Source organism: Triturus cristatus, chromosome 2_1 (genome assembly GCF_964204655.1).
Source record: "Triturus cristatus chromosome 2_1, aTriCri1.1, whole genome shotgun sequence".
NCBI classification, from domain to species: domain Eukaryota; kingdom Metazoa; phylum Chordata; class Amphibia; order Caudata; family Salamandridae; genus Triturus; species Triturus cristatus.
In genome coordinates, this window is record NC_140581.1 from 1,030,646,337 (window position 1) to 1,030,669,329 (window position 22,993).

At 44.2% G+C, this 22,993-nt stretch overlaps 1 protein-coding gene across 1 annotated transcript in view; it reads right to left on the bottom strand.

The window, feature by feature from the left end:
* The window catches only part of CDKL2 (cyclin dependent kinase like 2), a 477,181-nt gene that overhangs the window by 278,324 nt on the left and 175,864 nt on the right, over positions 1 to 22,993 (bottom strand). The window contains exons 3-4 of the mRNA XM_085635210.1: positions 9,847 to 10,041; positions 5,944 to 6,122 (exon numbers count right to left, since the gene is read on the bottom strand). Coding sequence (XP_085491336.1) covers positions 5,944 to 6,122; positions 9,847 to 10,041 — 374 coding nt within the window. The remainder of the gene's footprint in view (positions 1 to 5,943; positions 6,123 to 9,846; positions 10,042 to 22,993) is intronic.

The following is a 22,993-nucleotide window of genomic DNA, read 5'->3' on the forward strand; positions in this document are numbered from 1 at the left end:
GAAGTGTTTATTCCACTCACACTTTTTGAACCACTGCGCCATCGTTATATATTTAAGGGCATTTATGGCCATCACAATGCAGCAGTCCGCACAGGGAAGTTTTTCATTGGCTTGTTTTAAAACTTCCTATAAAGCAGAGAAGAAACGCATTGTACTACAACAGAGTAGATTTACAGTTCATACATGAAAGAGGAGTCGAACTAGCTAACAAAACATCTTCATCTTTATGTCTCCAAGCACTGATTTTTATAACTAGACTATAACTAGGCAAAGGGATCGCTCACGCTCTACAGTTAGAAGAGATTGCTAGACCAGGTATTATAGGCTCTGGTGTGAAAGGCTACGGATAGACAACGTTTTACCGAAACATAATACTCCAGTGCGGAGTGAAGAGTAAAATTCTATTCTCACATTGGCCAGCTGAATGCTAAAATAAGCACAGCATCCCTTTACAAGATGACTAAAGGAGGACAAGGCCTGTGAAAAAACAGCGAAGCAAGCCGAGCCCCATCACAAGAATGACAGGGGATACAACCAAGAAATTGAACTTAAAGCGGGCGCCGTACTGAAACATGAAGGGCGGGGCCTCATTGCCCTTAGCCCGCACAGCTTAGTGTCTTGTTAATGTACATTTACAGTGACAGGCAAGCCTGAGCAGAGAGAACTGCAGTCTCAAAGCTAAACAAGCAACCAGGGCAAAAGGCCTAAAACGAGAACATGTGTCTGGCTTCATGGGGCAAAGTGTGACTGACACATGCTTCTTCCAGGAAGTGAAACCTCGAAGGCGGTAGACACTCCAGGTCAAAGGAGAGAGCAGTGAGAGAGGAGCTTTTCTGGGGCGTGACAAAACAGACAGAGACAAAGGACAAACAAACAAGCAATACTGGCACAGCTCAATCAGTGAAGGGGGTGGGAGTTTGGGGACAAGCAAGCTTCACCGAGAAATCCTCTCTTTGAAGTCAGAGTAGAAAATAAACATGAGCTCGAACACAGCATCTGCCATCAGACCTCAGCCATTGAATGCACAGCAAATGTGACTAGATAACAAGATGTACAGGCCTGTTTACAAAAACGGAGGGACTGGGTGAAAACAGCACCAATCCTGTGAATTGCTTTTCAAGAAAGAAAAAAGGAGTTCCTGAACAGATGTTGAAATGGTGACCAGTGTATTTATATTGTACTTAGTCCCTGCTCACGGGTGACGGCTAATCGCAGGAAGAGGCATGACAAATGCATGCCATGGACAAATGGGGAGGAAGAATATGAGAGTGACAATGGAGTCAGCAAATGGGAAGCCTAGGGTAGGCTGTAAGCCCAGTATATACTAAAGTATATAAGAAGTATGTACTAAAGTATATACAAGAGGTCTCAAATGCTCGACCTAAAAACAAAGTTAAAGGGGTTCCATTGTCAGGTGGAGTGCCAAAGGATGTCACAGAGCTGAGCTGGTTGAATATCAAAGCTCAGCAAGGCATAATACAGGTTCGTACGATATGAAAGAAATACAATTCATGCAGTTTTTGGGTTAGTCAGGCATACGGTCTTGTCGATAACTGTTGCCTAGCAACCAACTAAACAAGTGTCATCTTGGACGGGTTTACTTTTCTGGTTCACATCAGTGGTGATTTATTGCAACGAGTGATGCAGGCATCATCCTGTACTGTCTCCTTTTCTGTACATACAGTCTGCTTTGTTCAACTGCACATGGGTGGGGTAACTCCCATCTCTCAGCAGCCTTGATGCTGCATGTATAAGACATATGGGTGTGTCTCAAGAAAAAAGGTGCCAACATTTTCCTGGCAACCTTTAGGTGGGAAAGTTTGGGAGAAGCATACTGAAGCCCCAATAATTCAGTTGGTTGTCTGTATGCAGGAGAGTCATAGCAGCACCCCCGAACTCCCGGTCTGAGCTGGCCTCAAACAACAGTTTGATGTGGGCAGGTGGTGGGGCCAGACAAAAAAGGGCTTCTTTGCATTTTGGAGAAGGCAGAGTCAACTGTGAAACTGCAAAGTGTCATCACTCAAAATTATTGACGCCTCAGTTCCTGGAGGGCTGTCCTGTTAACTAATCCAGAATGTGCATTACACTGGAAAGCAAGGCAACGTTGAAAGGGGCTGATCCATTGCCCATTTCTTATGTACTGTCCTTTGGGCTGAGTGAACGTTTGTATGGCACACCAACTGAGAAATGGCTGAAGGGGGCTTACCCTAAGCCCATTCTTTTTTTTAATACATCTATTATTGTTTTGATTACACAAGGTTTGCAAGAGGCAATGCTGTTTCTAGGCCAGACCTAAAAAATAATGATCTTATGCTCAGACTTGTTTGGTCTCTTTATCCGCTTTTCTATAATGCTGGTAATCAGTTTCTCTTGAACATTTCTAATGTAGTTGTATGATTCTTTTCTATAAACAGTGTTTCTCATAAATATGCTTCGCCAATACCTTCCATGCATAAGTAGTTTATTCGTTCTGTTGAATCACTTATTTCCAATGACATTGTCGTTTCTAAAAACAAGGAAACGTGATGCATTCTTGAAATATTTAGGTTCAGTGAGCCAATATGTTTCTCTCAATCCCGCACTCAATCTCTGCTAATGCTCTGCCTTCAATAAAATGTGAAGCATCGGTTAAACCTCTAAACATATAAAAGGGGCCATGAAAGGACTCTTATAGTCCAAAATGCTGTAACTTCAGCAGCAGCACCGATATCCGTGAAACAACTCAGGACACCACCCACCTTCAAAGAAAGCACATCAAACCAACACCCTCACTGGGTTATCCACCTCAACAATTCTGAGTGAGCTAGACCACACATCAAAGGTAGCCTTTCCCAATATATAACCACAAAACACACCTAGTACCCACACAGCACACAAAAAACTATTACAAACCTTCGTCTCATGCCAAGCAAATGTACAGCACACATTTCATCTGGCCAACAGGGCTAACAAGTTACTGCAATGTAATCATGCACTATATAAATACCAATCTCCATAAAATTAAATTGGCAAAAAGGTGGAAACATTTCCAGCATCAAAAAAATCATCAGAAGAGTAAGATGGTTTGGTGCTAAACAAGTGACGAACAATTTTAGATGTGTCAAACGTCCGGAAGGTCGTACGCCAAAATATCAAATATAAAAATGTCGACCTGCAACCATTTAGACTGCAAGAAGACAATGAAAGACCTCTTCTACCATTGATAAAGGTCATTAACAAAAAAGGATTGGCTGTGTGATTAAGGAACCTAAATGAATATCAACATCTACATTGATAAAATTGTATAGTCAATATATTGCACTTGCTCTTATTGCAGGTCGATATTTAAAGGTGGTACCACACCCTTCTGCATGTGTTAAATTAGGCAAGTATATGTGTTAGACATGGCCCTTTTTTGCTGGTTTATCCCCACACTTTTGGCCTTTGCCTCCTATTTTTATGACCCTGTTTTTGTTGGCTATAGGAATCTGGGCACTTTACCACTGCTGATAAGTGCTAAAGTGCATATGCTCTCTGTGTAAATTGTGAACATGAATGGTTATCCATGATTGGCATATTTGATTTACTGGTAATTCCCTGGTAGAGTGCACTGAGTGTGTTAGGCCCTGTAAATCAAATGCTACAAGTGGGCTTGCAGCCCTGGTTGTGCCACCCGCTTCAGTAGCCCTGCAAATGTATCTCAGACCTGCCACTGCAGTGTCTGCATGCACAATTGTAAACTGCCATGTTCCTGGTATGTGCACCCACTTGCCAGACCCAAACCTTTCATTTTCTTACATGTAAGGAACCCCTAAAGCAGGCCCAAAATGCCCCATGGGCAGGGTGAAGTGTGTGTGAAAGGTAGGACATGTACTAGTGTGTGTTACATTTCCTGATACCGAAAGACTGTGTATTTCATTCACTGTTGAAAGGCTGTCTGTTCCATAGGCTATCATTGGAGCTACCCTGTAACATTTTACATGTGTAACTTTCATTTAGGCTCTCTGAACTCAGAATTTAATAAAACACTTTTAGTAAAGGTGGTTTCTAAATTGTGTGTTTGAAAAAGCCACTTTTAGAAAGTGGGCATTTTCTTGCTTTACCATTCATGTGTGGCTCTGCCTGTGTGTGTATTCACCATCTGGGTTTGGAGTGACAGGAGCTGGAGATGTGCATTCCCTCTAGACAGCCACAAGGGGGGTTGAAGTGTGTCCTGCCTTGCCTGGGTGACTCATCGCTAGGCTGAATAGAACTGGTCTGCATTTAGAGTGGTGGGAGGAGTTTTGCTAGCACCTGAGTAGGCTGTGCCTCCTTTGCACAATGCGGTCTCCACCCTCTGTGATCAAACTGCGATAGAGAGGACAGAACCGATTTGGACTGAGCTCAGAGATTCTGAAGCAAAGAGAACAATGAGAAATGAGGTATAAGTATGAGACCAAACCAGTCATGCGCACTCTGTCCTTCTCCATGCAGACTGCAATGCAGCCTATATGGAGAAAATGGCCCCCACATAAGCCGCTGGCTGGGCGTCATCAAGACCAATCACAATGCTGCTTGCAGCATTGTGATTGGCTTAGGGGAGGAAGAGAGCCTGGATGCCTGCTTCTGCTTCCTGTTCCTGGAGAGCAGAAGAGCAGAGCAGATGCGGGACTCGGCCGGCGGAAAGGTATGTTTAATTTAAGTTTAAAAAAAATTACCCTGGTCAGAAGACACCTCGGTAGCACCAAGCGGTCAGCTGCAGTGGGAACAGTGGGTGGTGAGTGTTGTGAGGGACTGGCGTGTCCTTGATCTGAGTCGTGCTGCCTCGGTGAGGAAGCTTGAGACCGGTCAAGGTCTCTGACGTGCTTCCTGAAGGAGGAGGTGCAGAGGCAGCTGCACCGCATGTCTGCGGGCAACTGCTGCCAGCCACTCGACAAGCAGGATACCCAGAGAGGTCTCCCCACCACCCTAAGGAGAGTGCGGGTCCCTCGTGGGGATTCATGTTGGGGGCACACCTTTGGGGGATTGAGCCCCTGGAATCACTCGCAGTGCGCTGCATGAGCGCGGACAGCTGCATATCGCTCAATCTTACAGGTGGGAGACCAAGGGAGGTCCCCCCACTTGCTTTGTGGGGTGTGCCTGCCAACCTGTGCTGGTACATACCTGGGAGAGCGACAAGGGTCTGCGATTGTCACTGCTTTTCTGGTCCCTAGGGGCCAAGAGTAGAACACACATGAGTGCTTTCTAAAATTACCGTAATCCTTATTAAAGGGCACAAAGGAGTTCCGGTGCCCTATGTGTTTCTTTGAAATTACCATATAAAGTGTTATAGGAGTGCAGGGACTCTGCACCCTATATGTTCATGGTGATCTATGTGTTTTCTCCCTTACTTAACTGCTGCATTTCATGCCCTGATATATGGATGTATGTCGTTTTATACCGTGCAATGTTAGAATGACGAGTACTATTTCAGAACCTGCTTAATATGTACAGTGATGGTGTAGGTTGTTGTTTTCATGATATTTTTATGACATGTGCAACTTATAAGTATTTACTTTAGTGCACTAAAGGTGATGTTATGACAATTGCCTAGTTGGCAGACTGATTGTGATTTATGTGATTGTGGTCTATGTGTTTATAGACAATACAAGTGATATCTTTATATAACCTGGCGTGGAGTCTCTTTTGTGGTGTGTGTAGTGTTTCACTGGTGTGTGTGAGTGTGTGTGTGTTGCGCAAATACTTTACACATTGCCTCTGGGATAAGCCTGACTGATCTGCCAAGCTACCAAGGGGGTGAGAAGGGGTTATCTTGGGTGTGTAACTCCCTTACCCTCACTAGGGTGGCGGGTTCTGCCTGGCTGAAGTGCATACCCTAGCCAACCAGAAACCCCATTTTTAACAATAAGATAAATAGGGATGTAGATTTTGCCATCATCATCTCTCTCTACTAAATAAATAAAATAATGATCTGCTGGTTCTTACTTTCCATACTTGATGTCACCAACCAGTAGTTCTGGCGCCCTGTACCATCTCGTAGCCACATACTCTGTGTACACCTCTCCCGGCGCTGCCAGGGCCCTTGCAAAACCAAAGTCACACAATTTCACTACTCCAGACTGGGAGACCAATATGTTTTCTGGTTTAATGTCTCTGTGTATGATCTAAGAAACAAAGAATAAGAATGCGTTTTCACTCAAATAGATTAGCATATTAAATGGCAAAACTTTTTACTGGGAGATATGGATTGGACATGAAATAACAAAAGCTAGAAAACATGTTTAAACTTTCTTGGGCCTTTAATTGAGACCTCATTTAACTACCATATAACACGTGATAATCCATATTACGATTGATCAGAAGTTTGAAAATACTTGTGTAGGTAGCTTGGCAATCACATAGAGGTACATAAAGCTAATACTTGGACACAAGCCTCTTTTGCAAGAAACTTCCATTTTTCACCAATTTAATTCAATAAACAGGGAAAACATTTGCCATTTACTTTTGGCCATACAAATGTACACACACCTCATTCCATAGAAACCCTCCTTATTGATGTGAAGGTTGCTTATCTCTGCCCGTCTTCAGCGGGCAGAGATTGCAATGGGTAATAAGAAGGGCAATCAAGGGTTGTATCTGTACCTTTTGAAAAGGCTTCACAGTCTCTGCAGCACCCAAAGGAGATGGAACATTCTTGTGGTGTTGGACTGCATTATTTGTACCTTCCCACCTCCCATCCCAACAGAAGTGGCACTATACACAGAAGATAATGCATTCTCTTAAATATAGAAATGCTTCACTGAGCTTCTTTCTGAATTACATATATTTTTCTCAGGAGCCTTTACTACTCTTGAGATAGATGATACATGGTTAGTCTCATAATTCTCAAAGGCTGCATTAGGAGCACATATGTTTTGTAAACACTTACACCCCTTAGCTTCATTCAAGTGTACATAATTACTTAGAACTAATATGGTAGTTGCTCGCCACTATATAAACTGGAAATCAAACTTGCACACTCATTGGATGATGTCATGAGTGATGTCACAATGATGTCATTTGAGATGTCACCAGTGATATCATAAATGATGTCTTAGAATATGTCATGAGTGATGTCATATGTGAGTTCATAAGCAGTGCATGGCCGGGGTGCAAGTTATAGTTAGTGCTGTTAACTAGAACTCCTGAATTTCCGTGTTTTTTTTAGTTCAAAATGTTAAAGTTTTCACTGAGAAATTCACCTAACTATAACGCTCCTTTAACCTTTGGATTTTGCAGTGAATATATATATATATATGTTGTGCACTACCATGACCAGAATGCTCTGCTGCCACACAAACAGGAAGTGGATGTGAGAGTAGAAATAAATAATGTCTGGTCTTGCCCGGTTGTAACAATCTAGCCGTGATCAAGGTTCGCGTGGAGAACCGAAACGCGTTGTGCATAGCGATGATTGTTGACATGCAATAAAAGCAACTTGAAAAGTAGTGAATTTCGAGTGAGTACGTTTTCAATTGATCCCTGGGCTCAGCAGTCACCTTGTTTGTAAATTACTGGCTGTCCTGCCGGAGGAAGTTCGCACCGCGCCATACGAGGAGCGCCGATGTTCAAACTAAGGGCGCTACAAGATTGATATATATAAAGATATATATTTGTATATATATATTCACTGAAAAAAACCATAGGTTTCAGGCACGTTATAGTTAGAAATTAGCATTTAAAAAACCTTACAAATTCACTGAAAAAAACATAGGTTTCAGGGATGTTATAGTTAGTTGGACATTTCACTCGTACAAAACCATAGAAATTCCGCCGTTATATTTAGTTCAGCTAACTATGCACTGCTGATGACCTCATATATTACATCATTCATGACATGGTCAGTGGACGGAGCGCTGAAACTTTTCAGACACTCACCCCAGTCACAGACGTGGGCTCCTTGCTCACTTTGCCACTGGATTCAAGCTAGCCTGGCGGAAGAGGGCTGTTAGCCCGAAATAGGTCCCAGGATACTTGTTTCCGGCCCAGGAGAAACATGGCTTGGCAGTTCGGGCTGGACTGTTCCCATGAGGCACAGTGTCAAGACTGATTTGCATATAACTGTGTCTGAACTGGGGTGGCAAAGTGAGCTAAATAATGATGATGGATTCAACCCAGATCTGTGACTAGTGGTAAGTGTTTGAAAAGTTTCATCACTACGTCAGTCATCTCCTTGTGTTTGCTTTGTTCGCCCTAAGTTGGCAGGGTATGCCCAGACGTGGGTCCCTTGCTCACTTTGACACTGGATTCAAGTTAGCCTGGCTGAAGAGGGCTGTTAGCCTGAAACTGGTCCCAGGATGCTTGTTTCCGGTCCAGGGAAGACATGGCTTGGCAGTTCGGGCTGGACTGTTCCCATGAGGCAGAGGGTCAAGGTTGATATGCATATAGATGTGTCTGAACTGGGGTGGCAAAGTGAGCTAAAAAATTATGATGGATTCAACCCAGATCTGTGACTGGGGTGAGTGTTTGAAAAGTTTCAGCACTCCGTCCATCATCTCCTTGTGTTTGCTTTGTTCGCCCTAAGTTGGCAGGGTATGGGCAGATGTGGGTCCCTTGCTCACGTTGCCACTGGATTCAAGCTAGCCTGGCTGAAGAGGGCTGTTAGCCCAAAACCTGTCCCAGGATGCTTGTTTCTGGTCCAGGGAAGACATGGGTTGGCAGTTTGGGCTGGACTGTTCCCATGAGGCACAGGGTCAAGACTGATTTGCATATAGCTCTGTCTGAACTTGGGTGGCAAAGTGAGCTAAAGAATGATGATGGATTCAACCCAGATCTGTGACTGGGGGTAAGTGTTTGAAAAGATTCAGCACTCCGTCCATCATCTCCTTGTGTTTACTTTTAAGAAAGTTGCAATTTTCTTGCCCTAACCATTTGTGCCTTCTGCCAGTGTCCTGGTTCACGTGACGGTGATTGTCTATGTTGCTGAGGTTTGTATATTCCTGTGAGGGGATTAGATGTGGACAGGATGGGCTATTCTGCCAGGATGGTTGTGGGTGGAGCTATCCCCAGCCCGCTTATATTTCAAAAGGCTTTACCTCCTGCACACGCAAAGGAACCTGACTCTAGTCTTTTGTCACCCTAGACTTCTTGGAGCCTTGACAGGGCAAGGGAAGGCCTTTCCAGAACATGAATTTGTGACTTCTCCCCGATCTAGCCCGACCAGATGACAGTAAGTGGCGCTTTTTGCTTTTAGATGCTATATTTACCTACTTTTTAAAAATTTCATATCTACAGTTCTACTGACTGATTGGATTTTTTGTCGTATCAGTATAATTTTATTTTTAAAACAAATAATATATTTTTATAAATAGCTTTGGGATTTTTCCTGTGTTATGTTTTTACTTCATTACGATTTGTGCACTGCTTAAATACTTTACACATTTCCTTGAAGTTAAGCCTGACTGCTTTGTGCCAAGCCATCAGAAAGTTAAGCACAGGTAAATTTAGTGACCTTTGTGGTTCACCCTGGCAAGGAATGAGACTATTCTTGAGTAGGGCTTCCATCCCCCCTCAACCAATAACGCAATTTTTCACAAGCACCATTCACACCACATATAAGGAGGTTAAAATAGATTTAATGAATTGGTCCTGGCTCCTGTTCATATGTAACATGTGTGCTGGTACTGTTCAAGGCTGTTTTAGGGGATTAGAGGCATTTCTCTGGGTAGAGACAGATCACCAAATCATTCTAGGCATTGGGAAAATTGAGCCACATATTAATCATTATAACTTACAGTACAGACAATAGCGACATGCACATATCCTATTTTAATAATATGAAGTTACTTGTCAAGCACATTTTTATGATTAATTCTCCATTCATCCTTCCATGCTCTGTATTCAACTTACATTGTGACTGTGGCAAAATCCGATTCCCTTAATAATCTGAAATAAATATTTCCGAACTCGACTGAAATCAAGTCCATTTGGGAACTGCTCAAGGTCATCTAGGACTGTGTGGTCCACAAACTCAAACACCAGGTACCAACGCTTCTTTTTCTTGCACACTTCTAGGAGGTTCACCAGGTTCTCATGTCTCAGTTGCTGTAAGAAAGAAAATGGAGTCCTTTCTAAATAGAGCAGTTTAACAGCATTGAGAGACAGTCTAACTTTACTATAGTTAACCAAAGGTCAACCAACAAGTGAGAAAATCAAAAGGGCAAAAAGACTGCCACAATACAAAGCAATGTGGTACTGAGTTCATTTTAATAAATTCCAGTGCTCAAACACATGATGACTATCCTCCGAAACTCTAGCTTTGAGTCCAGGGCTACTGTGAAGAACACCCTCAGGCAAAATTATTGTCACCACAAAGCTCTCAAGTTTCCCTGGTCTGAGTTAGAATATCTCATCCACTACCAGATTATTTTTTGCTGTCTGGGCCATGCAGTCCCGAATTTACAATGGGATAAACAGAAAGAACAGAAAGAGAATGCAAATTAAAAGCCTAGACTGGACCAGTTAATCAGCCTAAGAACAAGGAAACTTGAGTGCTGTTATCGCAAATTTCAACATTAGCACAATGGCAGTGCTAGCACGTCTGGTTAAACCTTTGGTACTAAAGGTGTATTTCTGCATGTTTCAGTGCATATTTTAAGACTTTCTGAGTGCTAACCTGCACTTACTCTGATCAATTACAATGGCAAAAGAAGATACAAATGATATATGTGCTTTGTGCGAGGCAATGTTAGTACACCCTCCTGAATACTGACAAAAACAATAAATCCCACCACCATAATAAAGAAAATTCTATTTTTGGATTTGAGTGATGCATTTGGGAAACATTGGGCCCAATTCACAGAACTAACTTAAGACAAAATCCTAAACTTACTACCATTTTGTTATTCACAGAAGGCACTTACTCATTTTGGTATTCACAGAAGGCACTTACCCATTTCGGTATTCACAGAAGTTAGGAGTCCTAACTTTAGGACTCCTAAATGCCTTCTGTGAATATCGAAAGTCTTAAAGTTAGGATTTTTCTCAAACCCACCAATTCCAACCAACAGAGGAGCATACACTAGGAATTTTCTGCATGGTAGAGCAGAGCACAAACAAGAAAGTTTTGGAGCCAAAGCGAATTGATGCAAGATTAGGGCCCAAATGATGAGATATTTTTGGTTAGCATTGATACATACCCTTGGCCATAAATAGCGCTTTGCTTGGTGCAAACTTTTACCGTTGCATGATGAAGGAAGATGTATCAAGGTGACAGAATGTGACAAGAATATTTACACATATTTAAGCATTGTTGTCCAATGATGCAATAACAATACAAAACACAACCATATTGAACACAACAGAATTTAAACACAACACAGTCACATGACAATACAAAACACAGCACAAGGACAACAAAGACCACCAACACACAAACACAGTATGGTAGTTGAACACAGAACCCTCACCATATACCAGCACAATATAACACAAGCACAACACTGGATAAACTGAAGAACATAAACAAAACACTAACTCATAAACACCACATGCTAACACAACACAGCAACCTAAATAAATGGCAGCATAACAATAACCAAAATACAACACTCTTAAACACAACAGCACAAAATAACTCAGCAGTAAGCCAATACAATGCAGCACAATATCATGCCAAAACAAAACAATGCTGCGTAACACAACATGACACAATACAATAATAAAACAGTGCTGTATCTCTATGTTGAGTTACAGTGTTGTGTTGTGTGTTGAGATTTGTTGTGGGGTGTTGTTTTTTGTTCTTATTTCATTGTGTTGAGATGCGTCTTTGTTGTTAAGTTGTGCTTTGAAACTAAGGTATTGTGATGTGTTATTGTAGTGCATTGGTTTGCATTATTGTGTTGTGTGTGTGCTGTATTTTGTGGCGGGCGATGTGCTAAGATTGTTTCTATATAGTTATGATAGTTCTGTGTTGATTTATCATTTTGTGTTGCTGTGGTGTTTTACTGCGTTGTGCTGTGGAACTGTTTTCTCATGGTGCTGTTATGTTGTAATGCTGTCAATTGTGTTTGATTTATTGTTATGTTTCTTTTCTTGATTTTGTTGCATAGTTGTCTTATGGGCAATAATTGTGTTCTGTTTTCTTATATAGTTAAGTTACAGATTTTAACAAATGCTGCTGGGGTTTCTGGCAAAAGCGGGACCTTCTGTTAAACTACACAACAACTATTGACCACTGTAATGGGTACTAACTTAACACAGCTTCAACTCTTCAATTATTTAAGAAACTAATTAGTCCAAATTCATGGCATGCACCATGCCTTACAGTTGCACTTCCCATACTCACATTAGGTAATCTGGCTTTCATGAGTTTGTTTACCTAAAAGAAATATTGTAGGAAAATGGGTTCCTGGTTGAGGAGGGTGAACCCCTATTCAAGCAACAACCACAATCTCTGTCATTGTAAAACACAATCAAACCCCACATTAGCCTGTGCTTAACCCTCTGGTAGCTTGGCACAAAGCAGTCAGGCTTAATTAGAGGTCATGTGTAAAGTGTTTATGTAGCACTTCAAACAGTAATAAAGTGAAAAAGCAAGAGCAAAAAGCCCAAATCAATTTATAAAAATAAAGTAAATGTAATCAAGTATTTGAGACAAAATGACAAAAATTAAATCAGTAGAACCGAAGATGTGCAATTTCAATGTTTTATGTAAAAATAGTGGCTAGAAGCATAAAGCGCTGGAGCATGACAAACTCACAACTTCAGGCTGACTGCGACGGAGTGTGGGCTGGATATAGGGGCTGAGTTAGGCCCACTGAACAAAGTACCTTGAATCCTGGTTTGTGGAGCATTGCATGATCCCACATCAAGGATGTGTTGTACTGTGTTGATTCTGAAAAAGCTGTGGGCCTGCGGTGAAAAGTCCTGCATCATCATCAAGGATGCCATCAACGGGGGGGGCTTGGGATGTGGTGGTGTGCATTGAATATGCGTTGCGCAATGGTAGTTCCGAGGAAGCTCTGAGCTTCGATGTGAGGTCCTACAACGTGGATGCATCATGCAGCAGCAGTTGTGGTGCCGCTGGGAGGAGATGCATTGTGATGCATGGTTTCTGCACACAGGACCACAACTGGGTTGGCAGAGCACCTTCACGCCCACTTCCAAGGGTCCAAACTAAGAGGGCACCACTTTTGGGGTAGGACTCACAGCAGACAGAGTCCAGGTGCTGGTATCAAGATGATTGGAGCCTTTTCTGTCCCTGATGTTCTGGTCAGGAGGTGAACCAACTAGCCCTTGGAGTCACTCCGGTGATCTTGGGATCAAGATGCAGATCCAGTCCTTTTCACTCAGGCAGCAGGGCAGCAGTGCAGCAGCACAGCAGAGTAGCAATCCTTCTTGCAGAGCAGCACAGTAGTCCTTCTGAGTCTTCCACAGGTCTAGAGGTATACTGAAGAGTTGGGTCTGAGGGTCCATAATTTATGCCTGGTGCCCACTTTGAAGTCAGAGAAGGCTTCCACCCACTAGGTGTTTCGATTTCCCTGCCTACCTGCCCCCTGCTTGTCTGGGGTCACAAATTATTAGTGTCAACCCCTTTGTGAGTGTGCTCAGGCAGAGCATTTGTGATGTGTAAGTGTGGTAGGGGACAGCTTCTCCCTCTCATCAAGTCAGAGATGGCCCATCCTGCCAACACCTATTCCCCTTTGTCTCACTGTCTGGAAGCAATATACATAGACCAACTGCCAGCAACACCTAGTCATGTGACCCAGGATACAGGCTGCAGGAACCAAATGGTAAGGAGAAGACATATACAACTTTCTAAAAGTGGCATTTTCAGAATTGTGACTTAAAATCCAAATTTAACATTAAAGAGGCTTTTAAATTACAATTCTTTAGACACCAAACTCGTTATTACTACTTACTCCCAATTCAAAGTTAGCACTTTATCAATGTAATAAGGTAACACAATATTATCCTATGGGAGAGGTAGACCTTGCAGTAGTGAAAAATGAATGTAAGAGTTTTTCACTACTAGGACATGTAAAATGTAAAGGTACATGTCCAGCTTTTTAAATACACTTTACCCAGCCATAAGGGCTGTAAAAGGCCTACCCTAGGGGTGACTTGTATGTAATAATAAAGGAAGGTTTAGGTCTGGCAAAAGGTTTATTATGCTAGGTCGAATTGGCAGTTTAGAACTGCACACAGGGGCTGCAATGGCATACTGGAGATATGTTCAAAAGGCTGCTTAAGCAGGTGGTACTGCTAATGCCTCAGACCCAATAGTATCATTTAATTTGCAAGCCCTGGGTACAGGTAGTACCTCTTTACCAGGGACTTGAAGTAAATTAAATGTGCCTATTGGGTGTAAGCCAATGTTATCATGTTTAAAGGAGAGAACAAAAGCACTTTAGCACTGGTTAGCAGAGGTAACGTGCACAGAGTCCTAAAGCCACCAAAAACTGGTTCAGAAAACAGGAGGGAGAGGGCAAAAAGTTTGGCGATGACCCTGCAGAGAGGGTCGTATCCAGCAAATATCTTGAGATATCTCATTTTTCAATGACTTAACTAAACCCCTAGAAGTACACCATATTTGTCAGAAAGCTAGATCTTGTTCCAGAAAACACACTTTTGTGATTTGGTGTAAATCCGTTCAGTACTTTTTGAGAAAATAAGTTTCAAAATGTATGCATATTTCATGCAACTGAGGATGCACAGAGCTGACATATTTAGAGATAAGATCCTATTGGCTGCCGCCACATCAACAAAGATGTGATGGCAGTCATTTTAGGACCCGGAGACTCAGTCCACTGTCCTGGAAATAAGAATAAAAAAATATAGGGGGCTAGGTAGGGATACACTACACCCCTAGGCCTGGTGGATGATTCCAAAAGGGACCTCAACCGGGACGTAAAACATATATCTTTTTTTATTTTACCTAGAAGCGCTATGGGCACCATTAAGCATATTTTTTAATGTTGTAGAGGGCTACAGGGAGTGTACTAGTCCACCAGCAACTTTAAAACAAAAAACGCTGTAAGTCTCCTGGGTCATTAAATCTATGACCCCAAGAGAGCTTACCATAAGTTTTTTTCAAAGCACTCCGAACTGGAGCTCTGTGTTCTTCAGCTGGAGTGCAGGGACCTTTTGTAGTTGTTTCTATGGCTGGCTGCTTCTTGGTGTCCTGAAAAATGTTAACAAAAAAACTCAAAGACATGTTATTATTTTATTAAAGGCTTTAATGAAATATTTTATGACAATCACTTTTAGTAAACATTGCTACGTGTGAATTTATAATATATACATTTGATAATGGTATTTGGTGACTAGTTGACAAAGACAAGATGTCTGCTTTCTATAGGTTGATGTGCTGATCCCTGAATAAAGCCAATAGGCCCTCTTTTTATATGTTGGAGTACTGACCCTTTGGCTAAGTCAGTAGTTCTGCCTTTCTTGAAATGGCTCTCTTTACATTGCTATATCACATAGTCAGTCGTGCTCGCCCACCGGTGAGGGGGTTGGCCAGGCCTTGCGCCTAGCCCCCGCCATTCACGGCCAAAGGCCATGCGCTGTGGGGGTTTGGCTGCCTGAAGAGTTTTGAGTGCAGGGCCTGGACGCTCAAGTGAGTGTCAGAGTTGCATTCTGGGGCTGGTAGTCATATGAAAACCCATGTGGGTCGCTTGCCTTTCAAACCATTAAACAAAGTTACTTAGATGGGAAAACAATGTCCAAAGGATTAGCTCCTGTTGGTTCAAAACCCCTCCTGCTCCGCAAATCAGCTGCTACATAACCACCGGCGGACCCGCGCGGGTCTCACGGTGGTGATGCTCCGTGGCAGGGCCAATCACATTGTATGCAAAAATTGTAGGAGCTGATCCTTTGGACATTGTTTTCCCAGTCATTGAGAATGCTAATAAGGGACTACACTGGTGTCTTCTGCCTTGCTTTCATTTCCATAAGCTGTCCTGGAAGAAGGGCGTTGGCCCGAAACGTGTCGGCAGTCGGATGTAAGGGATTTAGTTAGTGAGGATCGCTTTTGCTCTGCAGCACTTACCTCCTGGGAGTGCAGTTCCATTGAAGGGTAACCTTCAATTTTTGCATATAATGTGATCGACTCGGCCACAGAGCAGCACCACTGTGCGACCTGAGCGGGTACGTCGCTGCTTATGTAGCAGCTGATTTGCAGAGCAGGAGGTATTTTGAACCAGGAGGAGCGAATCCTTTGGGCATTGTTTTCCCATCTAAGTCACTTTGTTTAATAGTTTTAAAGGCAAGCAACCCACATGGGTTTTCATATGACTACCACCCCCAGAATGCAACTCTGTCACTCACTTGAGCGTCATTGAGAATACTAATGAAAGTAACAAGGGACTACAGTGGTGTCTTCTGCCTTGCTTTCATTTCCATAAGCTGTCCTGGAAGAACGGCGTTGGCCTGAAACATGTCATGAGTGATGTCACTGACCATGTCATGAGTGATGGAATATGTGACGTCATCAGCAGTGCATTGCGAGCGCGCGAGTTATAGTTAGCTGAACTAACTATAACGGGGGAATTTCAATGGTTTTGTACGAGTGAAAAGTCCAGCTAACTATAACGCCCCTGAAACCTATGGTTTTCTCAGTGAATTTCTAAGGTTTCTTAAATGCTAATTCCTAACTATAACGTGCCTAAAACCTATGTTTTTGTCAGTGAATTTCAAAGGTTTTTTAAATGCTAATTTCTAACTATGCCTACAGAGATAGGACATGTGAAGAAAGAAGAAAAAACGCACAGAAAGAAAAAAAAGAAATGCAGAAAGAAGTAACAGAAGTCCTCAAAGACGAAGAAAAGTGCAGGAAGAAGGATAACGTGCAGAAAGAACAAACAGAAGAGCAGAAAGAAGCCTTGTTGCAAATTCATCCTGTACCCTCAACTTTTTCAGACGGATACTGGTGGTAACTGAGTCTTACTAACCAGTCCTAGAGCAAGTGCTATGTTAAAAGACACTCAGAATACAGTGAAACCACCTACATACACTAGGGAACACTATGCGTTGGGATCACCGTGTGATCAGCATGACCTCCTCTGTAAGCCCCTAGTATATAATAGGGCAGGGGATTAAAACTACCTCTTAAAACGCGCCACAGGGCGTGTTTGCACACGTCATCTCAGGCCCGTCAACTCACTTCCCCACTGTGTAAACACGCCCTGTGGCTGTTTTAAGTTGGGAGATTAAGTCCCTTTGAATTCTGAGGGTCCCTAGGGTCCAACTAGACCACCAGGTACCTCCAGTAAGCGCCACAGAGCTGCGTTGCAGAGAGATGTAAAAAGGGGCACGGCCTAGACCACCTCTCTGCAACGCTGCGCAGTGGCGCTTACTGGAAGCACCTGGTGGGCTAGTTGGCCCCCAGGGTTCCTCAGGATTGAAAGGGAATTATTTCCCCAACTTAAAACGCGCCACAGGGCGTGTTTGCACACGTCACCTCAGGCCCCGTCCCCTCCCTTCACCACTGTGTAAACGCGCCCTGTGGCCGTTCTAAGTTGAGAGATTAAGTCCCCTTGAATCCTAAGGGTTCCTAGGGTCAAACTAGCTCACTAGGTACCTCCAGTAAGCGCCACAGAGGTGTAAAAAGGGGCGTGGCCTCAGAACACCTGTCTGCAACGCAGCTCCCTGGCGCATACTGGAGATACCTGTTGGGCTAGTTGGCCCTCAGGGACCCTCAGTATTGAAGGGGAATTAATTCCCCAACTTACAACTGGCCAGGGGGCGCGTTTGCAGAGTGCTGCAAGGAGGGGGCGTGGCCTCCGGCGCGATGCCGCTCTTTTATTTATTTTATTTTTTAAGAAGAAGGGGTGTGTGGCCCCCCTTCTTTTTCTAATTTACTGGCCTTGGGGACCCCAACCCCCGGGTCATGGGCTTTTTTTTTTTTATTCTTTAGGAGGGGGCTGCGTGGCCCCCCTCCTCAGGCCACTTATGGCCCCAGGGACCCCATCCCCCGGGGCCGGCCTTTGTTTTTTATTATTTAAAAAATATATATATTTATAGAAACACCTAGGACTTGCTGGACAAACCGTATGTACCTATCACCATGACGATTTGCGTGATATTCATTAAAAGGCGACTATGCATAGAATGAATCCACGTGGAATGTATTTACACCGCTAGTGAAGCTCTGACGTGTCTGACGACCCACCGTGCCTAATCCCGGCGTCCCCGCCAATGGGTACTCTCCAAGTAGACACCCTTGTCGTTTATTTATACAAACATGGATAGCTATTGACGGGCACATTTAATATACACGCACACCAAGCCATTCAAAGGGGATTCGACAAAAATTCGACCAAACTATGCAAGAAACCCCCCTCACGGTTAATAAAATACACATCCACCACCGGATGTGTAATACTTTTTATTTTACTCTCTGGAAAGGAGATGAATCCCACTTGAGAGTCACAGCGTGCTCCGGGCTGAGCCCAATGCTGTGTTACACCCACCAGTGCCCGCCGAGTGCCTCACACCTCTGTGTTGTATTCCACCAGCTAGTGTGTATGCTATGACACTCTCTAGCCTATGTGCACTGTAACACCACCCCGTGAATATGTCATGCCACACTTGCCTTCGCACGGGTTATATTGCCCCATCTAATGTGCCTTCCTCGATGCCTATGTTATAACGCACAGCGCTATGCCATACATATTACAATCTGGGATCCATATCTTTGTCACAGTGCATATGCAACGTTACACTCCCCAGCACATATTTTATATTACAACTTTAGAGACTAGTTAGGTTACACAACACTGCCCTGTGCATATTACACTCCAAGGCGCATATTGCATAGCACACGCTAGTGCCTGTGCAATCTCGCGCTCTCCAATGCATCTGTCATTGCGCACAATGTATTGCATATTATATTTCAAGCCCTGGTTCATCTTATATCACACTTTTTGGTGCATAGTTTATACCATATACTATATCTAGTTTTCATTTTCAATCGTGCTCTCAGGACTATGTTCTATATAACACTGCGTCCACCTACCCTTTTCACGGGCATTACATTTTGCGATGGGGGGGTGGAGGGTCAGGGGCTGTTTCTGCCAAGTGAGCCTGGAGTCACAGTCACAAACGTCCTCTTCTTCCTGAATAAAAGGGAGATTATGCTGCATACTTGTTCATATTTTAAGTAGTTCGCACAGACACACATTTTAAAAACAATAAAGTTCCTAATACCCACCTTCTCTGAACAGTTAGCATGCTGCCCCATCCACCTCCTCCCTATCCTCTGTTGTCTGAATCCATGGACTAGCCTCCTCCCTCCTGCCATGCATGGTCTGATGTGCTGCCACTGCCATCCATTTAGCATGATGTACCAGTCCACTCCACCTGCCCTCCATTGCCCAATTCTATGGCCCATCATTGACCTCCTGCTTAGCCTCTGTGCTTAGCTTGCCGCCCCTATTCTACTTCCCCCTGCCCTCCGATGTCTTTGTGCATGCCCCTGCTCCATCCTTTTTGCCCACCATGTACCATGGACCTGCCACTCCTATCTACTCTGAGTGTTCTGTTGAGCTGCCACTCCCCTCCCACCTGCCTAGCATTGTCAGATGACTGTAACTTGTCCCTGCCACCTCCACCCCTCCTGTCCACATGCCATGCCCCTATCCCCTTCCTCCTGTCCTCCAAGGTCCATTTTACTGCCACACCCTTCTGCCCTCCCTGGTCTGTTGTGCTGCAACTGCTCCTCCTGCCTGCCCCGCGCGGTCTGTTGAGAAGCCCCTTCCCCTGAACTCTCTTGTCTGTGCCAGGTCCTGACCCTCCCTTCTATCCTCCATGGTCCTTTGTGAATGCCCCTGCACCCTCCTTCCTGCCCATCATAGCCATTGTGCTGCCACTAACCCTCCCGCTTGCCATGCATGGTCTTCTGTGCTGCCATGGCCCCTCCCACCTTCCCTGTGTGGTCAGCTAGCTGCCCCTGACCCCCTCCCACCTTCCCTCCATGGTCTGTGTGTATACCATCATAGTCTCATTGTTGCTCTCCATGGTGTGTCTTGTTTCTAGTGCCCATCCTGCCTGACCTCCATGGTCATCTTGCCGCTCCTGCCATGCCCCCTTGCCCCCAGCCCTCTGTTTCCATGTGCAGACCCCTATTCCCTCCCTCCTGGCTTGTCTGTTCCACTGTAATGCCCCTGATCCGTCCCTCCGCCATTTATGGTCTGTTATGCTGCAGCTTTCTCTCCTGTCTGTCCTTTATGGTCAGCTAGCTACCATTGCCTCTTTCCCCTCTGTTCTCTGTTGTCCATGTGCATGGTCCTGTCCCCTCCCTATTGCTTTCTATGGATTGTTGTGCTGCACTCCCGTCCCGCATGCACTGTGTGGTGTATTGTGCTGCTGCAAACCCTGATGCCTGCCCTGTAGGGTCAGTTTGGTAAACCTCTCCATGTCCCTCCTGTCCTCTGTTATCCGAGTCCATGTCCCTACCCCAACTCCTCCTGCCTACCATGATCCAATGTACCATACTTGTGAACATTTTGAACTTGGTAAGAGGGAGATTTTGAAAAAAACTGGGGTATTGATTTTCTCCTTTGAGTTACATTGAAAAAGAGGAGATTGTAGACAGGAGACAGATCAAATAAAGCCCATTTGAGCTTAAAAACATTGGACGTTTCCTGGCTGAAACGGGTCTGTTGGCATGTATGGTTGTACTACCACTGCCTCTTCCTTCTGCCCACAATGGTCTAATATATTGCCACAGCCTCTCTTGCCAGTCCTGTATTGTTGGTTTGTTGCCCCTGCCCTCCTTTCCGCTGCCCTCTATAGTCTGTTGTGCTGCCACTGCCCTTCCTGCCTGCCCAGTGTGGTAAAATTGTTGCCTCTGCACTCTCCTACCTGCCTTCAATTTTCAGAGTCCGTGCCCCTAGCCTCTGCCTCTCAACAGTATCCCAATGAACAACTAGATTTCTAACATTCTATATTTATTACAAAAGTGGGGAACGCCTGACGTCATCTTGATGGAATCAAAACTGTAATACCTAGAGTATTTCCTTTAGAAATTACATATATGAGAGGGTCTTATTTGCATCAAAATTATGGTTAGTGCTCTAAAAAACTAAAATGAGGACATATTTTCTGAGTTTTCAAATAGCGACAAAGAACTTTTAAATTATTTGTAATCTTTATGTTTTTTTATCCAGTTGACCACTTGATTAAATGTTGCACCTAGGGGAGAGGATGTGGTGTTACTTCCAGAGCTGCAGACTTTGCAACTGAGGAACCAGGTTGGAGTTTCTGCTTCAGCTCAACATTCTGTGATTCTGGTCAAATCACTTGATCTCCCCATGTCTACAACCAAAATGAATTTGATCTTGTGTGATGTAACCAATGCTCATGTAAAGCACTCCAATACCTGACAAGTCTGCACTATATAAAACTGCAAATACACAAACAATAAGTGTTTTGCACACTTCTGTCATTGGGCTACATGTGGGCTACATCTGGGTGATATTTGTGCTGCATTTGGGCTCTTTTGTCTCTGGTGGCCATCTTGGGAGATTTATTTGTTATGAAGTTTTAAGTGTTATCAGTTTATTCCAATCAAGATGGCTTCAGGTGCGCCATACTTTTGTCATAAGTAAGACAGTAAGCGCTCTATTTGTTCTTAATAACACTCTGGGACATTCTGTCATCGGGCTATACTTGGGCTACATATGGGTGATATTTGGGCTACATTTGGGCTACATTTGGGCTCTTTTGTCTCTGGTGGCCATCTTGGGAGATTTATTTGTTTTGAAGTTTCCTAATTTCCTCATTTACTGCAGTCTCCTCAGTGGGAATACTTTTAGTTTTTAGGTCTCGCCTGGCGAACACAGCAGCGCTGTGGCCAGCGAGATCTATTGTTGCTGACTTGCCTCGGAAGTGGGACAGGAGATGGGCACGCGCAAGGCTTTTGGAGGATTTGAGCCGGTGTACGCGCACGTGAACATGCACGTGCACACACGCAATGTTCACATCTCCTGTCCCGCTTCCGACGACATGCCAGCCCCGTTGAAGGCTCCGTGTGGGCTATTGTTGGCGTAAAGTGTAATTCTGAGCAACAATAGCCCACACGGAGCACCCCCCAGCCCTTCTTTACTCACCGGGCTGCTCTTCTGCAGGGGGGCTCCTCCTCGCGGCTGCAGCACTTCTCTTGCAGGGCTTCCCTTCACTACTTGGAGCCCCGCGCTGTCGTGGTCATCCTCGGCCGCTGCACTCTTCACCCGGGCCCCCGCCTGGGACCCGGGGCTTCTCTCCACTCCGGCCGCCACCGCGGGGCTCTCTCTCCAGCATGGGAGCCCCGCGTTAGCACGGCACGCCGGTTTCTGTTTTTGCTGGAGCAGGCCCCGCCCACGTCCCGGGCAATGGCGCCTGACTTCCGGCTTGAAGACTAGTTTTTTAATTGTATCTGTCTCCCCCTTCTTTTTTTTTTTTTTTTATTTGTTTCTCCCCCGATCGCTGTTTATTTTTTAATAATTAACTAATGAAGCCCATGCCGAGGCTCGAACCCTGTTCCTTAGCTCCTAAGTCAGCAGCGTGTACAGCCTGCCATCCGTTTGGGTCAGGTTACAAATGCTTTCACTTTCGGGGCTTCACTGCGGCGTTTTGTTTGTATAGCGGCCCATTTAATGGTTCTGTGAGTTTGGTGTTTTTTTATTCGAGTGTGCGAAATTGAATAGTTAACGTGTTCTCTTGGTGCTGTGGAGGGTAATTTGCAAGAAGTGGGATGCGCTGTGATATTCGGAGACCATTTGCCTTTTCTTCGTGACGGTTAAGTTTGGCTTCCTAATGTGTTATATATTGGTATTGTGAGGATTGGTGTGCGTGAGGAGTGTGAGGTGTTGCTGAGAAGCATCGCTTTCTCAACAATGCGACTTTCATGCGGGTGCAGAAACTAGTGCAATCAAAGTTCATTTTGAGAGAACCAGAACAGTTTCTTAGAATTTAACTTGTTGACTGGTTGGTTGAATTTTAATCCTAGCCTCCCGACTGGACGACATTGTTTGTGATCGTGGGCAAATGACTTGCTCTGTGACTAAGTTCC